General features: G+C 47.6%; 1 protein-coding gene across 6 annotated transcripts in view; it reads right to left on the bottom strand.

Moving 5' to 3' along the window:
- The window catches only part of XPO6 (exportin 6), a 112,710-nt gene extending 110,008 nt beyond the window's left edge, over positions 1 to 2,702 (bottom strand). For 5 of the 6 annotated variants that reach the window (XM_058569786.1, XM_058569792.1, XM_058569787.1 and 2 more), the window contains exon 1: positions 2,141 to 2,702. In XM_058569786.1, the coding sequence (XP_058425769.1) occupies positions 2,141 to 2,143 (3 nt within the window). In that variant the 5' untranslated portion in view covers positions 2,144 to 2,702. The remainder of the gene's footprint in view (positions 1 to 2,140) is intronic. The other variant, XM_058569789.1, reaches the window with a different exon arrangement.
- Positions 2,703 to 21,705: the final 19,003 nt, after the last annotated feature.

The following is a 21,705-nucleotide window of genomic DNA, read 5'->3' as shown; positions in this document are numbered from 1 at the left end:
ACTTGAAACTTCTCTCAGAAAAAAATGTAGATGGTGATCATGAAGTCAACTACTTTATAATTAATTGCTCAAAGGTAGTCATTTTCATAATGCTCTCCTGATTGCCAATTAAAATGAAACCTGAATACAAGGGTGCTTGGCTAGCTGAGTCGATAACTCACAAAATTCTGTCCAGGGATTCTGAAGCAATGCTGTAAGCTCCCTGAGGTACATGTCTGTCTTGTTCAACTGACATTCCCTAGAGCCTGGCATACGGTGGCTACTTAAAATTCACTGAAAGATTTGTACACCCATGTTCACGGCAACATTACTCACAATAGCCAATAGGTAAAAGTAACCCAGGTGTCCATCAACAAATGAATGAATAAACAAAATGTGGTATAGACACACAATGGAATATTATTTAGTCCTAAAAAAGAAGAAAATTCTGACCCATGCTACAACATGGATAAACCTCAAGGTCGTTATGCTAGTGAAATAAGCCAGTCACAAAAAGACAAATATTGTATGATCCCACTTATATGAGGTACCCAGAGGAGTCAAATTCATAGAGAGAAAAAGCAGAATAGTGGTCGCCAGGGTATAGAGGGAGGAGGGCATGGTGTTATTGTTTAATGGATACAGCTTCAGTTTTGCAAGATGAAAAAAGTTCTGGGGATGGATGCAAAATAGTGTGAATGTACTTAATGCTACTGAACTGTACACTTAAAAACGGTTAAAATGGTAAAATTTAGGTATATTTTACCATGACTTAAAAATAAAAACAAAAAAAAATTCATTGAAAGAATAAATGAAGGAAGGAGTACTATTTTCATCACTCACTAAATGTTATATCTCATACCTCTGGATTATTCATTAGAGAATTCCTATCTCTCCATTTTATAGATGAGGAAATTGGGACTCAGAGAGCTTCACTGGTCTGCCACTATCCTACATATATTACCCACTATACAGTGCTGCTCGGTATTAATGGTGTGTTTTATCCGACTGGTTGTAAGCCCCGTGAAGAACAAGGCTATGCCATAGGTCTTCTTTCTATGCCCAGAACCTAACACACCACCCAAAGGCCCCTTGAATGTTTTGAAAATCCCACTGGCCTGAACATCTGTATCACAGAAAATGTCATTGCATCCCTTTCTCCACTAAAGCCCTAACTTGGCAGGGGTAAAATGGGCAGCCTTAGGAACACTTCTGTCACTGGAGGTGCTCAGACACAGGCTGGGCAATCAACCACTCCCTGTGGGCTTCCTAGGTGCCAAGAGCTGGGACAGATAAAGGTTCAGACAATTTCATCTTTGAGGGAACTGAGTCTACTGCAGTAGACAGATAAGCCTCAGAAACAATTACAATAACAAAAAGACAAACTTTTAACAAATAGATATGAGTACACAAATCTAAAGAAGTACTGAGAGCCTACGGGTCTGGAAAATATGGAAAGCATCTTCAGAAGAGGTTGCTTCTGACTTAGATCTGGAAGGATGAATAGTTTTCCAGGCACTACCAGGGAAAAGCCCAGAGCATGTAACAGAGAGATAAGCAGACTGGATATCCAAATACAACTGATACTGACTTTGCTACTACCTAGGTAAGTGAGCTCTGCAAATCACAAACCCTCTCTGTTTCTCCAGATCTAAATCTACAGCAAGACCCCGTCCCGCTCTGCGTGTTATATCTAATAGGAGCTCTGAAGTCAGCCTGCCTAGGTTCAAACCTTGCCACTGTCACTTAAGGGTGACCATGAGCTGAGTACTTAGTCGCTTTGTGCCTCAGCCTCCCCACTTCAGAACAGAGGGCTGGAGTGCTAATTAAACAATACCTGTCGATCACTGAGCACAGAGCCGGGCACATAGTAAGCCCTCAATAACTACATGATCGCTGCTGTCACGTTGAGCTACGGTGCAAGAGAGGCCAACACCAGATGCAGGGCTGTGCCCGCTGCGCTTCCAGGTCCCTCCCAGCCCTGAGACATCCCTGGGGGGATGGGAGCTCAGCGCCGGGGCTGCAAACCCTGCACGCATGTGTCACTGCCGCCTCGGCACGCGCCTCTCCCCGCCCCGGGGAGAAGCGATGGCTCAGCAGTCCCGGCCCGCTCCCACCCCTCAGGCGGCCCCGGGAGAGAAGGGGCTTGGACCCCACTTACCATGCTGGCAGGGGGCGGGGGCGGCTCAGGTGAGCTGGCTCTCGGCCTTCGGACGCGTCCCGCTCGCACAGTTCAGGTCATGGTCCCGGCAGGCTCGGGAAGTCCCCCGCCCATGCAAAGACGACCGCTTCCCCACCCGGGCCCGCGGGGACCCTCTAAAAGGAGCGCGGCCCCCCGGCCCGCTTCATCGGGGACCCCCGGAACAATTCATCCAGACCCACCCGCCCCTCCCCAAGGAAACTGCAGAAGCAGGAAATGGGGCTCGGAGGCCGGCGAGGAGGGCAGCGGCTCGGGGTCCCCCGCCCGGGCCCGACCCCCGAGGGGAGGCTCCGGGCCCAGGCAGGGGCTCCCCGGCCTCCGCGCTCAGAAGCGACGGCGGGCCCGGCCCCGAGGCTGAAGGGGCGGAGGCTGACGGGGCCTCGGCGGCGCGGCCCGGGCGGCCGGCTCAGGGGAGAGGCCCGGGGACCCGCGCTGTCCTCGCCGCCTCAGGCCGCACGGCCGCCGCCGCCCCCCAGAGCATCCCTGCGCGAGCCCGCCCCGAAGCCGCCCGCTCGCTCGCGCCGCGCGGCCGCCCCGGACCAACAGCCCCAACGCGCCGGAAGTGGCGAGCGCCCGGCGCGGCCCCACGGCGCGGCCGCCGGGCTGCGGCGCTGGAACCGGACCAATCCGGAATCGAGCGGGCGGGGGAGGGGGGCGCGGGGCGGGGCCGTACCTGACGGCTGCCGCTGGCCCCGCCCCCTCCGGCCCCGCCCCGCGCCCGCCGCCCGTCCACGCGGGCTGGCGGCCATGTTGGTAAAGGGCGCCCAGCCCGCCATCTTGGTAAAGGTGCGGTTTCTCTTTCGCTTGCTTCGCTCATTCATTCCGCAGATCTTGAAGGAGCGCCGTCTACATGCCGAGCCCCGGGCTAGCAGTCAGCGGCACGCAGCCTCTGCCCTCGTGGAGCTTCCATTCATTCGGTCCGCGCGCATTTTAGCCCTGCTGTGCCCGCTAGGACTAGTGCAGTCAAGCAGACTGTTGTAGTCCCTGCCCTCGAGGAGGCAGGTAAGCAACCGGAAAGGGCAAATGAATAAATTAATTGTAGGAAATGAGGAGTGCTGTGAGTGTTACGAACGCAACAAACAGCAGGGAGCTGAGATAGAAAATGGAAGGGAGGGATGGAAATGGAAGCTGAGACTTTTAGGGTCAAGTCAGTAGTGGGAAGCATGATCAAAGCTGAAGCCAGAGCAACTGCAGAGGTTCTGAGAGGGCAGAGAATGTGGTGGGTTCTTGTTCCTATCCTTCAACCCGCTTTCCTTCTGAAAGTGCTGATTTTAAGAAATAGAAGCGGGAAACAGTCCCAAGCAGCAGAGATGCTTCTAGGGTGCACTGCATAGACTAGAGCAAATCTGTATAACCTAGTTAATAGGCTTCCAAACTCCAGCGTGAACCAGGACCACCTGGAGGGCTTGTGAAAACACGGATTGCGCGAACTGCTGCCACAGTTCCTAATTCAGTAAATCTGGGGTGGGGTCTAATAATTTACGTTTCTAACAAGTTTCATGTGATGCTAATACTGCAGGTCCAGGGACCACACTTGGAGAACCGCTGATCTAACTCAGGACCACAGGAAGCAACAGCTTTGGTTTATTCTTCCATTAAATATTTATTGTTGCCCCCTCAGTGACAACCACTGTTCCCAGACACACTTGTGCCCTTATGAAATAGACAAATTAATTTTAAAGTATGTACCATAAGTAATCAGTTATAATGGTAATAAGAGCATGAAAGAAAAATACAGACCCCCCATGAGAGTTAGTAACCAAGGGATCTAAATTAATCTTGGGGATTGGAATGGGGAAGAGGTCAGGAAGTGACATTTATTTAAACTGTGGCCTGAAAGACATGTTGTTGTTGGCTAGGCAAAGAGAGGAGGCATAGAATAGTCTAGGCAGTAGAAGCTGCATGTACAAGAGAAGGCATCTCAGAAGCTGAACTGATGAAGCAGGACTGAGACCAAGTGCCCTGTCCCTTCTTGACTCCGTTCCGTGGGATGAGCAAAGGCTCTGGGATGAGACAGATTTGGAGTGGGATCCTGGCTCTTCCACTGGCTGAGGTGCATTGAGCGAGTGACTGTTGAAGTCTTGGCTTCCTCACTGTGTAACTGGATGAAATAGCAGAAACTCAGCTCACACTCAATTAAAGGTGTGCCTTTGGCTCACGTTAACTCCCATAACTGGACATCCAGAGTTAGGTCAGCTTCAGGCTGGGAGTGATGGGAGCCCTGGATCTATTCCTCTAGGATTTTCTTGGCCCTGCTCTCCTCCGTGTCCTCAAGATGGCTGCCAGGAACAGCCAGAGCACAAACTTCCCTGTTCACATCCAGCGAGAGAGCATCTTTTCTCACATGCTATCTCAGGGCAGTAAGCTTTATCCTACTGGTCCTCATTGGCCTAGGCCTGCCCATCCCTAACCTTGCCATTGTGGAGGAGGATGGAATTGCTATGACTGGTTTAGAGAATCCTACCCTGGAGCTGATTTCAATTCCTAGAATAAAGTAGATGTGATGGAGTCACCGCATATTCACCATACCTCCATTGCCAGGCTGAAGTGAAGATTAAATTTAATGTACACAAAACACCTGGCACATAAGGCCTGCAATAAAGCACAGCTATTATTAATTTTACCCCAGGGATTTTTGTCCAACTAAATAACATTTTGTTATTAATATTAATCTCAAGCCTGTCTATTCCAAAAAAAGATTTAAGGCTGCTATTACTTTTTGTTGGCACTGCAGGAATGGCCCCCATCCATCTTCTCTTGCCCATTCCTTGATACTGCCTTGGTCTTGTTCATTCAGTTATTCGTTCAGCAAACATTCAGTGAGTTAGTATCAACTTTGTGCCAGCCTTTTGCTAAAAATTAAGAATTCCAAAATGAATAAGATTCAGGAAAATTGTTCACTGCCTCATGGCAGAAACAGTCACCCAAACAATTATAGCACAGTGTGAGAGATGCTGTAATAGAGGTGTGTGCAAACCTCAGCACGGAAGGAAGTGGAGAGGGAGCAACTAGCTATGGAGGGGGGTAGTTGGAAGGCTGAACAAAGATGGTAACACTTCAGTTAAATCTTTCTTTTTTTTTTTTTTTTTGGTGAGGAAGACTGGCCCTGATCTAACATCTGTGGCAATCTTCCTCTATTTTGTATGTGGGTCGCCACCACAGCATGTCTTGATGAGTGGTGTAGGTCCACACCCAGGATCCAAACCCACACACCCCAGGCCACCAAAGTGGAGTGCACCAAACTTAACCACTACACCACTAGGCTGGCCCCTCAGTTGAGTCTTGATAGATGAATAGAAGTTCACCTGACCATTGCAGAGTCCCCACTCCCCTTCTCGCTCCACTGTGTCAAGACTTTCCATTGCAAGTGATGAGGTTGGGACTCTAGAGTTAGGACTCTAGCTATCACAATGAAAAAAGAAACTATATTGTCATGTAAGAGAATCATCCAAAGGGTTTCGTGGATTTCAGATATGGCTGGATTCAGGGTCTGAAATGATATCACAGAACTCAGTTTCTCTCCATTTCTTAGTTCTGCTTCCTTGATTGGGGATCTTTTATCCACACAGTTGCCCCTGGCATATCCAGGCTTTAGCTTCTCCCAGGTTGAAGCCTGGTAGAGAAGACAGAATGCCTCCCTACACATATTCTGGGGAAAATAATCCCTTTGGCTTCCATTGGATCGCTCGTGAAACAATCACCATGACCAGGGGGTATGTGATGCTCTGATTGGCTGGACCTCGGTCACATGCTCCACTCCAAGCTCAAGTATAGCTCTTTCAATGGCCAGGGTCTCTTGGAGCCCCACCACAGCTCTGCAAGGCTATCAGAGCCTGGAGAATTCTCCCATTTTGCAGATGAGTAAACATGTTGGTTTCTCAACAGGCATAGGAGTAACAGTATCACTCAATATGAATTTAATGAAAGAAGGAAGAAAGGGTGAGCATCTGGCACCCTCTATAGGTGATGGGAGCTTACTCTGTTTAATCTGGCATTCAAGGCCTTTGAAGGTGTTTGAAATTCTGTAACCAGACTCTCTGGGTTGAGTCTTTACTCTGCCTCTTACATAGCTGTGTGGCCTTGAGCAAGTCACTTAAACTCTCTGTACCTTGGTTTCCTCATCCATTAAATGGGAACAATACTAGTAACTACCTGGTCAGGTACGTACCTGTATCAGTCAAGTTCTATCAGGAAACTCTAATTAGAGTTTGAAGAATTGACAAGGAGGATATTTTTAAAAGGCAGAGTGTAAAGCAATCCTACAAAGGATAAGACAGTACCCCAGCTCTAGTAAAAGGACTGTTAGTATTCCTAGGCCTAAGGGGGCAAGAGGAGGAACAGTTATCAGAATCAGACAAGGGTGAGGCCGGCCCGGTGGTGCAGCGGCTAAGTGCGCGTGCTCCGCTTCGGCGGCCCAGGGTTCACAGGTTCGGATCCTGGGCGCGCACCAACACACCACTTGTCAAGCCAGGCTGTGGTGGCGTCACATATAAAGCAGAGGAAGACAGGCACGGATGTTAGCCCAGGGCCGGTCTTCCTCAGCAAAAAGAGGAGGATTGGCATCAGGTGTTAGCACAGGGCTGATCTTCCTCACAAAAAAAAAAGAATCAGGCAAAGGAGAATCGAGTAAGAGTAGCTGAGGGGAGGAGCCAGCCCAGGTCATCCTGAAGGAGGAAGCCAGTGGAATAAATACCCTGACCCTACTCTCCTCCCTCCCTCTCTCTACTACCGGGGCTCCCCATTGGACAAATCCAACTGGAAGCCAGAGAGCAAGGGAGCACGGTGATGTAGTTCATGGAGGCCGAGCTCCTGGGCCAGAGCTGGCTAGAGAAGGGGACCGTGACTTCAGGGGTGCAAATGGAAGACGTCCAGCAAAGCACCATTACTGTGGGAAAGCACGTGAAGTGTTTAGAACTGTCTGGCACGTTAAAAAGATTTCCAATAGATGTAAGTTATTAATTATTATTTACTATTTTCATCATAGTTCCAGCCCATCTCCTCTCCCCCTACAGGCCCACCAAGCTAGACTCCTCATGGCTTCTGGAAAACAGCAGGCTCTTTCATGTCTTTGAGCCTATGCTTATGTGGTTCCACCATTTGGAATGTCCTTTTCCTCATCCCTTTCCCTTCTTTTCAAATTCGTACTCATCCCAAAGACCCAACTCAAATGTCTCTTATGAGTGACCTCCTCCTATGGAATAAATGGCTGTTTACAAACATCCATTAATATGATTATGGAGAAATTTTGCCCGAAGACTTACCTAGTTGTGACATCTACTGGAAACAGCCAACAGAAATTATCCATGAGTACAGCACAAGGGGGAAGTGACCTCTAATGCTCAGCCATATCTGCCTCTGCTCTGTTCCAAGTTCAAGGGAGGATTGCACTTCCCCACTCCTTGCAGCTGGGCAGGATGATGCCGGCTGGGTAGAACTGACCCATGTTGCTTCTGGGCCAGAGCATTTCCTTGCCTGTACAAGTCTCTCCAATTCTCTTCTCTCCTGCCATAGTGAACCCCGAGGCATCATGTTGAGATGGTGGCATCATGAGATGGCGTGACTGTGTGGGACGGAACCCCTCCCTGACCCACACCAGACCAGCAGAATGAGCAATAAACAAACTTGCGTGTTTTGAGGCACTGGGATTTGTGGGTGGTCTGTTACTGCAGCATAACCTGGCCTATCCTGACCCGTATACGTGACCATATGTGGTAGCGAGTATACAAAGATGGCCCCCACTGAATCATGTCTGTTAGTATTCACAGCCTTGTGGGGTTCCCTGCCCTTGAATCTTGCTGGCCCTGCGAATTCACTTCTCACCAATGAAATAGAATGGAATGGAGCATGACTTCCAAAGTTAGATCTTAAAAATCTTCACAGTTTTAGCCTGGGTTTTTTGAAATATACTCTGTGGGACAAGCCAGCCACCGTGTTAAGAACTCCAATTACCTGAGAATGCTATGCTGTGAGGATGTTCTAGCTAGCCACATGGAAAGACCATGTGAAGGAGCAGAGTGTTGCCTGGCCAGCTTCCGTCACAGCCAGCGCAGCTGAGGCCCCAGCCATGTGAGTGAAGAGCTCCAACCATCTTGGACGGTTGAGCCCAGTGATGACTTGTGAAGACTCCAGCCCCAACACCCCTCTGACTGCAAGACTGCAACCCCATGAGAGACCCCAAATGAGAACCACCCAGCTAGGCGCAGTCAATCTGCAGAAGTGTGAGAGAGAATAATAAGTTGTTGTTTTAAGTCATTGCGTTTTGGGGTGGTTGGTCATGCAACAATACATACCAGAACATTATAGTGAGGGTCTGTCCCTTAAGGAAACTAATAAGGAGCCATCACAGCTCCCTTCTTGTAGGACTATGAAAAACCAGTTGTGCATAATCCCAATCAACCACTGGGCAACCACCTGACATTGAGACCTGGCCTGTCATCTGTTGACTGTGTCCTTAAAAGACAGGAAATGCCTGAGGCTCGCATTATGTGAGAGCACTCCCCATCCAACCCCAAGACACACCCCGGTCTCCCGGCCTCAGTTAGCCCCAGGCAACCTTCAGATTAGAGACCCTCCAGCTCAAGCCCAACCCCCAACCTTCACTGTTAGCTAGGGAAGTTAGCTGTGAAACTTCACTGCGAAATTGCAAAACCTCAATTCTGAACAGTGTGTGTAATAGTTATTTTTATCTGAATTATTTCCCAAACAACATCTAAATTTAGGCAATCCAGTGTGTTATTGAACAATAATTACTTTTTTAATGGCAAACAAAAAGGAGGAGAATAATAAAAGATCACAAATAGATCCAAAAATGTAGTGCTGACAAAAGAGAAGATGATCCTGGTCCTTGGACAAACGAATACAAATCGAGTGCGAAATACCTCTGTTTTATGTGCAGATTAGAATTAATAAAGAAGTGTAAAATGCAGGAAATTAAAAGGACCACTTATTATGAAGCAGATGACAAATGAGGAAATAAGCCTAGGGCTGTAATGAAGGAAGATAACAAAAGGCTCATTAAGTGGTGTAGCTGCAATATAATCAGAATCTTAAATACAGGCGGGACCCAGGTGTCAGCTGTTCCTTTGTCCTCTGGTTCCTGTGTGCTCTGTTTTTTGCCCAATATCAACCTGGATGCAAAACTCAGAACGTCTTTAATTTTCTCAAAACAATCCACCCACACCAAAGCAGTGTTGCCAACGGGGGTGCTACTGGCTTTGTGGGAGAGACATCTCCCCCACTGGAGTGATCCTGGTAATGACCATGCCCCCACCCCCAGTAGTCACTGTGACAAGTGAAACCAGTCTACATGTTTCCCATGCTGCTGGGGCTGTACCACCTTCAATGGAGAAACGCTGCACCAAACAATAGGGACTCATCTTTACTTAGGGATTTCATAGGAACACAGAAGAGGAGACTTACGTCACACATCCCATAGCAAACAACCTAAACCCTTCATTCATACTTTCTGCTTTTTTCCACAATCCTTCATCAGCTGGACTGCTACTGGATCATTCTTTCCTTAGCCCCTCATCTCTCATAGTGCCTGGCTGTCTAGTTCATCTCTTCTCCCTCCGAAATTTCATTCCAAATTCAAGTCTCTCTTTACGCTGTTATGCAGAGAGGCACCACGACGTCGGCCTAGATGCTACCCCATATTTGCATATCCACACTCATCACGAGTGCTCAGCAAAGCAAAGGGCCCTCACGTTGACAGAACCTGCCATCCTTAGAAGGTAATTTAGCCACTGTCGCTGGTTACCTGAACATACCTTGAAATCTCACCCCGAGTGCCGCATCACCTGTTTGCTCTGGAGCATTCTGATGAATGAAGTTGCCTCCATCTTGTTACACAGGAAGAATATAGATGATGTAGGGGACACCTATTTCTTTTTTCCTATCCCTTCTTCTGATAACCCCAATTTTGCTATGAAGGGTCATCTCTCCTCCACACTCAGTGCTTAACGTTTGGGTGGGCTGACCCCACTCCTCAGTGTCTGGGGTCAGCGTGCAACCCAAGCTAATATGTTTTCCATTCTTTTACTAACAAAACCAATGCTGTAAAAAATAATCACATGCATATACGTACATAAGTGTGCAGGAGTGTCTATAGGATAAATTCACAAAAGTAGACTTTCTGGGTTAAAGGATAATGCCTTTGTGTTTTTGATGGATTGTGCCAAATCGCCCTCCATAGGAGCTGTGCATCCTACCAGCTACACAGAGAGAGAGGATCAATTTCCACACAGACTGGCCAACAGGAGATATTGTCAAACTTCTGGATTTTTACCAATCTGAGAGATGACATAAGAATTTTTTTGTGACATATCTGTTTATATACTTTTCTCCTCCTTGCTATTGAGTTGTTGGGCTCTCTTGTCTATTTCTAGGAGTTCTTTATGTAATAGAGAGATTAACTATTTGTGTGTTGTCTAGCAAATATTTTTTCCAGATTGTCATTTGTCTTTTGACTTTGCTTATGGTTTTACTTTCCCATGAAGAAGTTTTTAATTTATTTTTTACAGTTGAATTAATCATTCTTTTATGGTTTCTGGATTTTGAGTCATACTTAAGAAGGATGCGCCTATGCCAATGTTCAAAGGAATTTGCCCATGCTTTCTTCAAGTACTTTTATAGCTCTAAAAAAAACAATAACAGGTAAATCTTTGATCTACTTAGAGTTTATTTTGTTGTACGGTGTGAGGTATGAACCCAAGCTGTTGTTTGAGAGAGGAAAAGCCAAACCCAAACCAGGCACAGACTAAGGTGACTTAGTTCTCAGAAAGAAGCCAGGCCAGTTGCCAGGACCTGATGCATGGAACAAAAGAGGTGCCCAGAATGTGTATGGTGACAGATAAAAGCTAGACTATTGGTGGTGAACATGATGCAATCTGTACAGAAACCGACATATAATAATGTACACCTGAAATTTACACAATGTTGAAAGCCAATATGACCTCAATAAAGTAACTAAATGAATGAATGAATGAATGAATGAATGAATGAATTAGTAAAAGAAGTGTCCAGAACTGGCCAAGTTTAGACTATAGGACAGCTGAAGCCAACATCATGTCCCAGTAGGGTGATGGCAAGATGCAGAATCAGATGGCAAGCCCAAGGTCTCAGCCACCACAGGGACAAGGAGAACCAGGAGAAGGGTCTGGAAAGCTGCTTCTGCACTCCAGACAAAGCGTGCCCGTGGCCTGACCTCTGGGAAATCCTGTGGCTCCAGGCTTCCCAAGCATCACGGTCATCATTACCTTGAACCCTGCTAATCTGATACATGGAGACAGGTGGGAGAGAGTCCTTGCCCACAAGAAGTTCTCATTCTTAAGGGAGAAACACAGGCAGAGAATCACCACTAACCCTAAAAAATACCGAAAGCAGAGTAAAGGCGCACTGAGCAATAAATTCTGACCAGGAGGGCTTCATGTAGAAGGTGATGGCGTTTGAGCTGAGCCTGAAAGAAATGGTGAGCTCTGAACAGATGGAGATTTTTTTTATTGCAGTAGCATTAATTGTATTGATCACCTTACGGAGAAGCGACATCTTTATGCTGTTGACTTTTTTTCAAGAATAAATCTGCCGTTTCATTAGTTCAGTCTTCTTTCTCATCACTCAGCAGCGTTTTAAAATCTCCTTCATATAGATTTTATGCATTTCTTATTAAGTCTATTCTTAGGCCTTTTACCTTTTGTGTTGCTCTTGTAAATGGCACTTCCATTACGTCTTCTAAGTGGTTGTTGTTGGTATAAATAAGGATGCTGTTGATTTCTTAGTTTAATTTGGACCCAGCCAACTAACTGAATATTCTTATTGTTTGTTTTTCAACAGATTCACTGGGTTTTCCAGATATAAAACTGCAACATCTGCAAATCATGTTAATTTTACCTCCCTTTTTTCATTTTCTAGGGATGACTGAAAATTGAGGACATTCCTCCTGATTTCAAGCTCTGCATGTTCAGTGAGGAGGAAGAGGAGAGAAATTGGCATCTACTGTAGACCTCATGGCCTTTACAGATGTTCTTTCCTTTGCCACCCGCCTCTCCCTTTACACAGGAGATCCCTATCACTCTTCAAGCCCAAGATCGAATGTCACTTCCTCCAGGAAGTTCTCCTTGACCTCTCAGCCCAAGTCTGGTTGGCCTGTACTTCTCCGTCATGGAGGTCACCCCAGTCCACTGCACCGAAGTGCAGGAGTCTGTGATTAGTCTGGGCCTCCCTCAGGCTAGAGCTCTAAGAGGGAAGGGAGTGTGCTCATTTGGAGAGCACTTGTTTTCAGCCTGCCCAACATCCATCTCCCCCTCAATTCCCTTTTGAGGTTTTCCTCCTCTCATTAAATACAGTTAATAGGGATTGAAATCAAAGGTTTTCTCTCCTCTAGCCAAGGGGAGGTGTGTATGGCCAAAACTAAGCCAGATGGACCTCCCCTCCAGGAATTTGAATATTGAGACACAGAGACTAAAATGATTAGACTATGGTTCCAGGTGCAGTGCCTGCCCTATGTGATGAGTCCCCCTTCCCAGCCTCTGGAGCTGCCCGTCTGCAAGCCTCCTTGGAGGTTATTAACTCTATGAGCAGCCCATTTTCTTCCAAGAAATTCGCTTTTGCTTAAGTTGGCCACAGTTGATGTTAGGGTAGGCTATGCTGCTGTAACAAACAAACTAAAATCTCAGTAGCTTAAAACAGTAGGAGTTCATTTCTTGTTCATGTCACAGTCTCAGTGGGTTGGCAGGGGATGCTCTCCCCCACGCAGTCATTCAGGGTCCCAGGTCTTTTCCGTCTTGGGACTCAACCCTCCTTTAGGTCTTTGGAGTCCTTCATTAGATCTTCTACACCTGCTGGCAAACAGAAAAAGAGAGTGTAGGGGATTCCCCTGGAGGTGCTTTAGGAGAAAGGCCTGGAAGTGTCACATATCACTTCCACCCCAAATTCCACTGGCCAGAAGTTAGCCATATGGCCCCACCCAACTGCAAGGGAGACTAAGAAATGTAGTCTATGTGGGCCAGAATGAAAAAAGATACAGGGTTTGCCACTTTTGCTTGCCACCAACCAAGGTATGTATTGACTGATACACTCACCATTGTATTTTCAGCCCCTGGCCCCATGCCTGACACAGAGTGTGCACTCAATAAATATTTATTGAAGGAGCAGACAAACGAATGACATGTTATATTGTTTAGTCTTCACATAACTGTCATGAAGCTCAGAATAGTTAAGTAACTTTTTGAAGGTCACCCAGCTAGTAAGTGGCAGAGCCTAGTACTCAAAGCCAGTGTTCCTTCCATTGTCCCACGCTGCCACCCAAAAGTCCCCTCTGTGTACTGAGCCCTGAGCTGTGTGGGAAAATGAAATCAATAAGAGCCAGTCCCTGGCCTGGAGGAGTTCACATCAAAAGAGAAACATTGAAGAGCAGCCCAAGTTTGCCAAGATTTAAAGACCAGCTCAGGACAACAACGGATGAGCTGGCACAAACTTCATTGCCAAATGCACTGCACAGACAAACGTGGAGAGCAGAGAGCTGTTCTTTGGGCTGAACCAGTGGCCTGGGAAATCCTCACAGACAAGGCAGAGCTCAAACATCAAGAGAAGCTATGTGCACACAAATTCTCCCAGGGATACTTTGGATTCAGGCTCTGGTCAATCACTGCATTGCAATGAACCTGACAGTAGGCAATTTAGGTCTCAGGTCTCAGCCTAGCTGCTTACATGACTCACTATTTGTCATGGGTCGAAATTCTCAAGACTTTTGTGTTTGTATGAGAGAAAAGCAATTCAAATTGGCTTTAAGAAAACATGGACATATTCTGATTCAACATATATTGAAAGTCTAGCTGTATGTGGGCTTTGGGCATAATCTGATCCAAGGGCTCCTACCATGTCCTCAGGACTTGGTCTCTCTACCTCTTAGCTTTTGCTTTGCTCTTCGCCAGGCTCTCTCCTAGTGGTGGGCCCTAAGACTATCATCGTCTGAGGAATAACTCTAAAGGAAAGAAAGAGTTTCTTCCTGAATTTTTCTGGAAAGAGTCCTAGGATTATCTAGGTGGGCTTGGCTTGGGCCATCACTTTTGGGCTGGGTGGAATCTGAAGTCCTAGATGGCACACACACTCCACACACCAACCATACCTGCACTGTTACCCCTCCTTTCCAGGCCTCAGTGACCTCAGTCGAGGGAGGGTACAGAAGGGAAGGACTAGCAAAGGGACTTTTGTGTGTGTGTGTGTGAGGAAGATCAGCCCTGAGCTAACATCCATGCCAATCCTCCTCTTTTTGCTGAGGAAGCCTGGCCCTGAGCTAACATCTGTGCCCATCTTCCTCCACTTTATATGGGATGCCGCCACAACATGGCTTGACAAGCGGTTCGTCGGTGTGTGCCCGGGATCCGAACCCTGGCCGCCAGCAGTGGAGCGCACGCACTTAACCACCATGCCATGGGGCCGGCCCCTAGCAAAGGGACTTTGCCTCACAGAAAGGGAGACCTCGGCCTGGCACCTCCCCTTGGAGCAGTCAGGAATCTGCCCAACATATCATGTCTCACCCTGTAGAAGACCTCTAGTAGACAGGTCTGGATATCCCTCAAGTCCTCAGTGAATGGAGGCCTCAGCTGCCCAGAAAGGGGCCAAAGAGATGTGGTGGGTCCCAAGGCTGACAATAGTTGGTGGACTAGCTCCATCCTCCAGCCTGCTTGAAGGACCAAGATTTTCTGCCCAACGCCCCTGAGCAGCATTTACTTACCCACGTGACTGACTCACTTTGAAAAACAGAGCCTGGCATGGGGTCCAGCAGGACAGAACTGGTGGCTGAGCCTGGGCTGAGCAGGATGGAGGGTGGTTAGGAACTGTTTTGTATCCACGTAGTCCAGAATTCAAGACGCTGTCACTGTCCAGGCACAGTTTGTGACAGTAAAGAGAAACTTGCTTGTGCTATTTTAAATAAAGTGATAGTATACACATTGGGAATGCTTTCAGCAGCAAGTAACAAAGACTTGAACATGAGGATTTATTTTTCTTGCTTAGTAGTAAATAAGTGATGCTATGTTGACTCAGTTGCTCAGTGATGACATGGCATCTCTGTGATTCTCTTAGCCTGGCTTCATGGTGGCAAGATGGCTGCTGCAGCTCCAGGCATTGTGCTCACATTCATAGTAGGAGGCAGAGGTAAAGAGATGGTGCCAGTCACATCCGGCCCTCTTTTTTGGATAAAGTAAAAGCCTTCCTGTAAACTTTGAGCAGCATCTGCTCTCATCCTATTGATCAGAACTGAGAAATACAGCTCCCTTAAGCTGCTAGAGAAGCTGGGAAATGAAACATTTAGCTTTCCTAGACTGTACAGTGGCAGTAGCAAGAGTGAAGGAGCTGAGGAATGCCAGATAGTGTCAACCACAGGAAAGTTTATTGTAAATATGGCAGGATAATATTTCAGGGACATTAACCTGTATTCTTTTCAATTTCCTGACATTTTCTTTTTTATTCCCTGCTGTCAAGCCAAAATCTGTGCTTGTCGCTTCAAGAGAGGAATGTGAGAGGGTGGAAAGCAGAGAAAAGTGGTGAGTCTGGCTTTTGTGTCCTAATAGCTTAAGTCCTTATTGGAGAAACATAAAAACCAAAAATAGGGTTTGCCGCCTTCGGATCAGGAATATTCCCCTGAGGTACAGGGAAAAAGAGAGAGGTAATGAAAAGAAGGGAGAGTTTGGGAAGTCTCTGAAGGCGAGGACCTGAACCCTACCTCTTGTGGGGGAAGCGGGAGGCTTCAGAGAGGTTTGAGAAGCCCAAGGGCAGATGGAAAGAACACTTCACAGAGTTCCGTGGCTCCCAGCGGGCGTGGGAGCAGCAGAACCATCCCTGAGCCTTGAGGATGGTCCAGAAGCGGCCGAAAGAGCTGCATAGACAGAAGCAAGGCGGCCTGTGTGAGCTGAAGGTCAGGAACAGATGGCTGAGGGCTGATGTCTTGGGCACACTTGCATGGACAGAGGACTTCGGGACCGACACTGCCCACCATAGCTGGGCACTTCGAAAGCCACCCAGGAATTAGGCACATTCATATAGAAAGGCGGAAGTACCATCCTGACTTGCAATAGAAATTATGCTGAGTTATGGAAAAAAGTAAAGAAAGTTCTTCATGCACCCTTGAGTGTGTGGGCTAAGTTAATAGTCTGTGGCAGAGATGGCTGGTTGCCTCCTGCAGCATCCATTCTCCCCTTGCTCCTTAGGAATAAGCCCTTGCTTTTAGCTGGGCACTTTTCCCAGCCTCCCTTGCAGTGAGGTGTGATCATGTGACTAAGCAGTAGCCAATAAGATGTAAGCAAAACTGCTCCATAGGACTTCCAGGAAGTTGCATGAAAAGGGTGGGACCCACTGTTTGTCCCTTCTTCCTTGTTGCTGCCTGGAATAAGGCAGCTCCGGTAGCCATCTTGGTCCAAGAGGCGACCTCAGAAGTAGAAGGTAGGAGAGAAAGTGGAGCCTGAATTTCTCCGACACGGCTGTACCATCTTGGACCGTCCACCTCCAGACTTATTTGACATGAATGGGAAATGCACTGTATTAGTCTGCTCGGGCTGCCATAAAAAAGTGCCGCAGGCTAGGTGGCTTAAACAACAGAAATGTGGTTTTGATATGGGCTCAACACAAGGTTGTCGTAAGGGAAGCCCTACTATAGAAAAGAAACCCTATTGTAACTTAGAATCACCTCTGATTAACTGACAGCTCTGTGGATTTTATGGCCCCTGCCAGCTGCTATAAGTTGATAACTTTGTTCTTCTGAGTTCCTCAGGAGTGTGATGACCCCCAGGCAGAGAGTCTATGCTGATAGCCATCAATGACGACTGAAAGATCAGGGTATAGGGCGTTGCTCCAGTCTCTGATGCATATCCAGTAAAACAAAAGACTGTCAGAAACTAAGACCAGATGTCTGCGCCAGCCGGAGACCAGATGGATGCCCCCACCCGGAGACCAGCTGCCTCCCCCACCCAGAGACCTGCCCCCTATATAACTGGCCTGCAGTCTTTGTTCTGTAAGATGGCTTTCTTCGGACGTCAGTCAGCCAACTTGCCTCTTGCTAGCAAGTGGTAATAAAGCTCTTTCTCTCTCTCTCCTACCGCCTTGCCTCTTGACTATTGGCATGTCTTGCAGGGGGCAGAAGACCTCCTCTTGGGCGGTAACAGTTTCTCATAATTCTGGAGGCTAAAAATCAGAGATCAAGGTCTTAGCAGGCCTCTCTCCTTGGCCTATAAATGGCTGTCTTCTCTGTCCTCACATGGTCTTCCCTCTGCGTGTCTCTGGTCCTAATCTCCTCTTCTTATAAGGACATCAGTCCTATTGGATTAGGGGCCACCCCAATGACCTCATTTTACCTCTTTAAAGACACCATGTCCAAATATAGTGACATTCTGAGGTCCTGGGGTTAGGACTTAAACGTATGAATTGGGGGAGGGGGCCACCACTCTATAACATACACTTGCTAGCAGGAGCCAGGCCTACCTTGCAGTTCAGCTCTGGGTAAATAACCCCCCTGCCCCTACCGAGCCACAGTTTCCTCTTTTGTGAAGCGAGGGCCTTAACGTGCTGATGGTTGCTGTTGTGCATTTTGTTTCTCAAAGCTCCCTCTGGCGCTGCTTTTCAGCTAAATTTAGGGCCAATCTGTCCCCATCGTGGGTTGGTGGAGCTGGAGAAGGGTGTGGGTGGACTCACAAAGTGACGGCTGCAGGCCTGCAGCCTCCCCTCCCCCGGCCTCACTCCCCGTCTCTCCCTCTCCCAACGGGAGGCTTGGGACTCCCTCAGGCCCTCCACTGACCACTGACTATCCTCCCAGGATGCACTAGGACGCATTATGGACAAGGCCTGTTCCCTTGGCCGGCGTCTGCGGCCAGCCTACCCTGGGCCTCAGAAAAGGGGCGAGAGTCACATTTGAGAAAAGTCAGTGCTAGGTGCTTTTCATGGTTAGCTCCACAACCCCTGTTTTCTGGATGGAGAAACTGAGGCAAATCCCTACGTTTACACCTGGGCCTTGAATTCTACCCCCTCCCACCTTCTTGAGAATTCTCTCTTCTATATTTTCAACCACTTTCAACCAGATCCATCCCATTAACTTTTTAAAGGGTAAATAATTCACCAGTTTAAAAAAACCCAAAAACTAAAATAAACTTACATTTGTCATCCCTGTTCCCCATTTTCCCCACGCCCCAACCACTTTGTGGTAACCACTTTTTGCTCTTTTCCCCAGTGTTTTTTATGCAAATATAAAAATATATTTTCATATTTCCCATTTCCCCCATGTCTTACACAGAAGATGGCACTCTAAATATACTCTTCCTCCTCTTGTTTTTTTTCACTTAACGATATATCCTACGATCTTTCCATTACACATATAGAAATTTTCTTCACTTGTATAGCAGCAAAATACTCCGTTTTATGCATGTACCATAGTTTATTTATTTATTTTTTTATATATTTGTGTGTGTGTGTGAGGAAGATCAGCCCTGAGCTAACATCCATGCCAATCCTCCTCTTTTTGCTGAGGAAGACCGGCCCTGGGCTAACATCGTGCCCATCTTCCTCTACTTTATATGGGACGCCGCCACAGCATGGCTTGACAAGTGGTGCGTTGGTGCGCGCCCGGGATCCGAACCTGTGAACCCCAGGCCGCTGAAGCAGAGTGTGGGCACTTAACCGCTTGCACCACCGGGCTGGCCCCCAATGTACCATAGTTTATCTAATCAGTCCCCTATTGATGACCTCTTGGGCTATTTCCAATCTTGTGAGAAAAAAATCAACAGCAGCAACAACGAACACACACACACACAAACACACGCACATATTTTCATCCATGTCAGGTAGGTCTATAGCATAAATTCCCAGAAGTGAGACTGCTGAATCAAAGGACAGACGCATTTGTAATTTCGATAGATAATGATAAATTGCCAATCAAAAGAATTGTACGAATTTGCACAACCCATCAGAAACGTACACAAGGGCCTGTGTCTTTTTTGCCTCACAAGAGTCAAAAGAAAAATGACAAACTAGGGAAAAATATTTGCAACTCGTATCACAAATGAAGGGCTCTTCTGCCTACTATATAGAATTCTTAAAATCGCTAAGAAAAAGACCAAAGAAAAATGGGTAAAAAGCATAAAAAAGTCTCTTAACGAAAAATTTCCCCTAGACCTGTGAAAAGATGCCAAGTTCACTCATAATAAGAGAAATGCACATCAAAAGCATACTGCAAGGCTATTTTTCACCTATCAAAGAGTGGCGAAGAAAATTCAAGTTGGACACTTCACGAATATTTATACATTTTCAAAATTCTCCCCTCTTAAAAAAATAACAAATGACTTTCCTTTGCTCTCTTCAGGCACTGCTTTATTTCTCTTCTCTTCTCCACAAGCAAACTTCTGGAAAGAACCATCTAATAACTCTGTCTCCGTTTCCTGCCTATTCAAAACACACTGCCAAGGCAGGAGTTCTCACCTGGGGCAATTTTGCCATCCAGGGGACATTAGGCAACGTCGGGAAACAATTTTGGTTGTCACAACCGGGGGGTGGCGTGCTACCAACATCTAGTGAGTAAAGGCCAGGGATGCTGCTAAACATCCTACGAGGCACAGGACAGCCCACAACACAGAATGATCCAGCCCAAAAGTCAACAGCACCGAGGTTGAGAAACCCGGCACAAGGTTACCTCTGACGTCAAGTTAAATCCAGTGGACTTGTCCTAAGTCTCCGTCTATCTTGGCCCCTCAGCAGGATTCAGCACCGCTGACCCTCCCTCCTTCTGGAAAAGCTAACTCTGTGACTTATGTGACACAGGCTCCCCTCTCTCACTTCCTTTGCTGGCTCATCCCCCTCTATGTGGAAGTTAAATGTTGGGGTTCCTCAAGGCGGTCCTTTATTCACTGTCCGTGAAGCCTCACCCTGGTGCTTTGGTTCTGTACATCTAACTTCCTGCCCCACAGCTCCACCTGGGTGTTTCCAAGGCCCCTGTGACGCATCAGGCTGGGCTTGCCCTCGTGATCCCCCACGTCGCTCTCTGTCAGCGTTCTCTACTTGAGTGACTGGCAAAACCATCAGTCTAGATACACGAGCCAGAGGCCTAGACGTCATCCTCAACACCTCCCTCCCCCTCAAGCCTCACCAAGGCCTGAGACTGCCTCTCTAAATATCTTTCTAGCTCATCCACCTCTCCCCATTCCCTCTGCTGCCAGTCTGCTCCAGGCCACCGTCACCTTTACCCTGGACCACTGCGCCATCTCCTCTGTGGGTTCCCCACCACCGCCCTAGCCCCCAGCAGCCAGAGGGGGCTTTTCAAATCACAAGTCTGATCATGTCTCTCCCCCGCTGTCATTGGCCTCCACTTGCTATCAGGATCAAATCAAAGCCCTTAACCTGCTGGCATGGCCCGGTCCCTGCCAGCCTCATCTCACACTGGCAGAGAAAATCCCTGCCCCAGATGACCTTGCAGGGGCCTTCCCACCTGAGATATTCTGTAATTCAGGCCTCTGGTCACTTACAGCCCTTAGACTATACAGTGATACTTGAGGGACGCAGCCCTGAAGTAATTGAGTGGCAAGCTATGTTGCTACCTGGGTGAAGAGTGTTCCAGACAAAGGAGCAGGAAGTGCAAAGACCCTTAGGAACAAGACAAGTTGAATATCTTTCCTCACGTGCTTGTTAGCTGTTTCTATTTCTTTATTTTGGAACTGCCAGTTCATGGTTTTGCTCTTTGTCCTATTGGGTTTGTGGTCCTTCTCTTTCTGATTTGTAAGAGCTAATTTTCTATTAATCCAGATATTAAGCTCAAACATACCCCTTCTATACTCAGCTTTCTTTTTTTTAATTATTTTTTTTTGGTGAAGAGGATTGGCCCTGAGCTAACATCTGCGCCAATCTTCCTCTATATTGTTATGTGGGTCGCTGCCTCAGCATGGTTGACAAGTGGTGTAAGTCCGTGCCTGGGATCCGAACCCGTGAAACCAGGCTGCTGAAGCAGAGCGCACCACACTTAACCACTATACCACAGGCCGGGCCTCTATACTCGGCTTCCTAATGCTGAGGCTAGGGCTCTGCAAACCGCCTTTTTGCTGGGTCAGCACTCTGTGGTAGACTCTGCCCATAGAGAGTGCTAGAGGTAGACTTCCAGGCTGGAGGAGTGAGGACACACACACCCCTTCTTCTGTGACCGTAGGCAATGGCGACGCTAAAGCGGTGGCTTGAGGGGCGTGAGGGGCTTCAGCCCTCGCACCATTTCATCAGCTCCCCCCCGGCCCCAGCAGTCTTCCCAAATAAATATATTCTAAGTTAAACAGCACCTTGCTCTCCATCGCTGCCTCAAAACAAACTCCTCTTCCTCTTCCAATCAGATTGCTGTCCCAAAGATGTCTACAGAGAAATTCTAGAACTGATCTTACTCGGGTTCAGAAGGAGAGATCAACAAGGCCTAAGGGGGCTGCTTTCCCAGATTCGAGACTCGCCTGGCTGCAATCTGGACACAGCTCATCTAGCCCATGAAAATTCTTTCCAAAATGGAGCCCACCCAG

This window comes from Diceros bicornis, chromosome 26 (genome assembly GCF_020826845.1).
Source record: "Diceros bicornis minor isolate mBicDic1 chromosome 26, mDicBic1.mat.cur, whole genome shotgun sequence".
NCBI classification, from domain to species: domain Eukaryota; kingdom Metazoa; phylum Chordata; class Mammalia; order Perissodactyla; family Rhinocerotidae; genus Diceros; species Diceros bicornis.
This window is presented reverse-complemented; position numbering and strand designations above follow the sequence as displayed.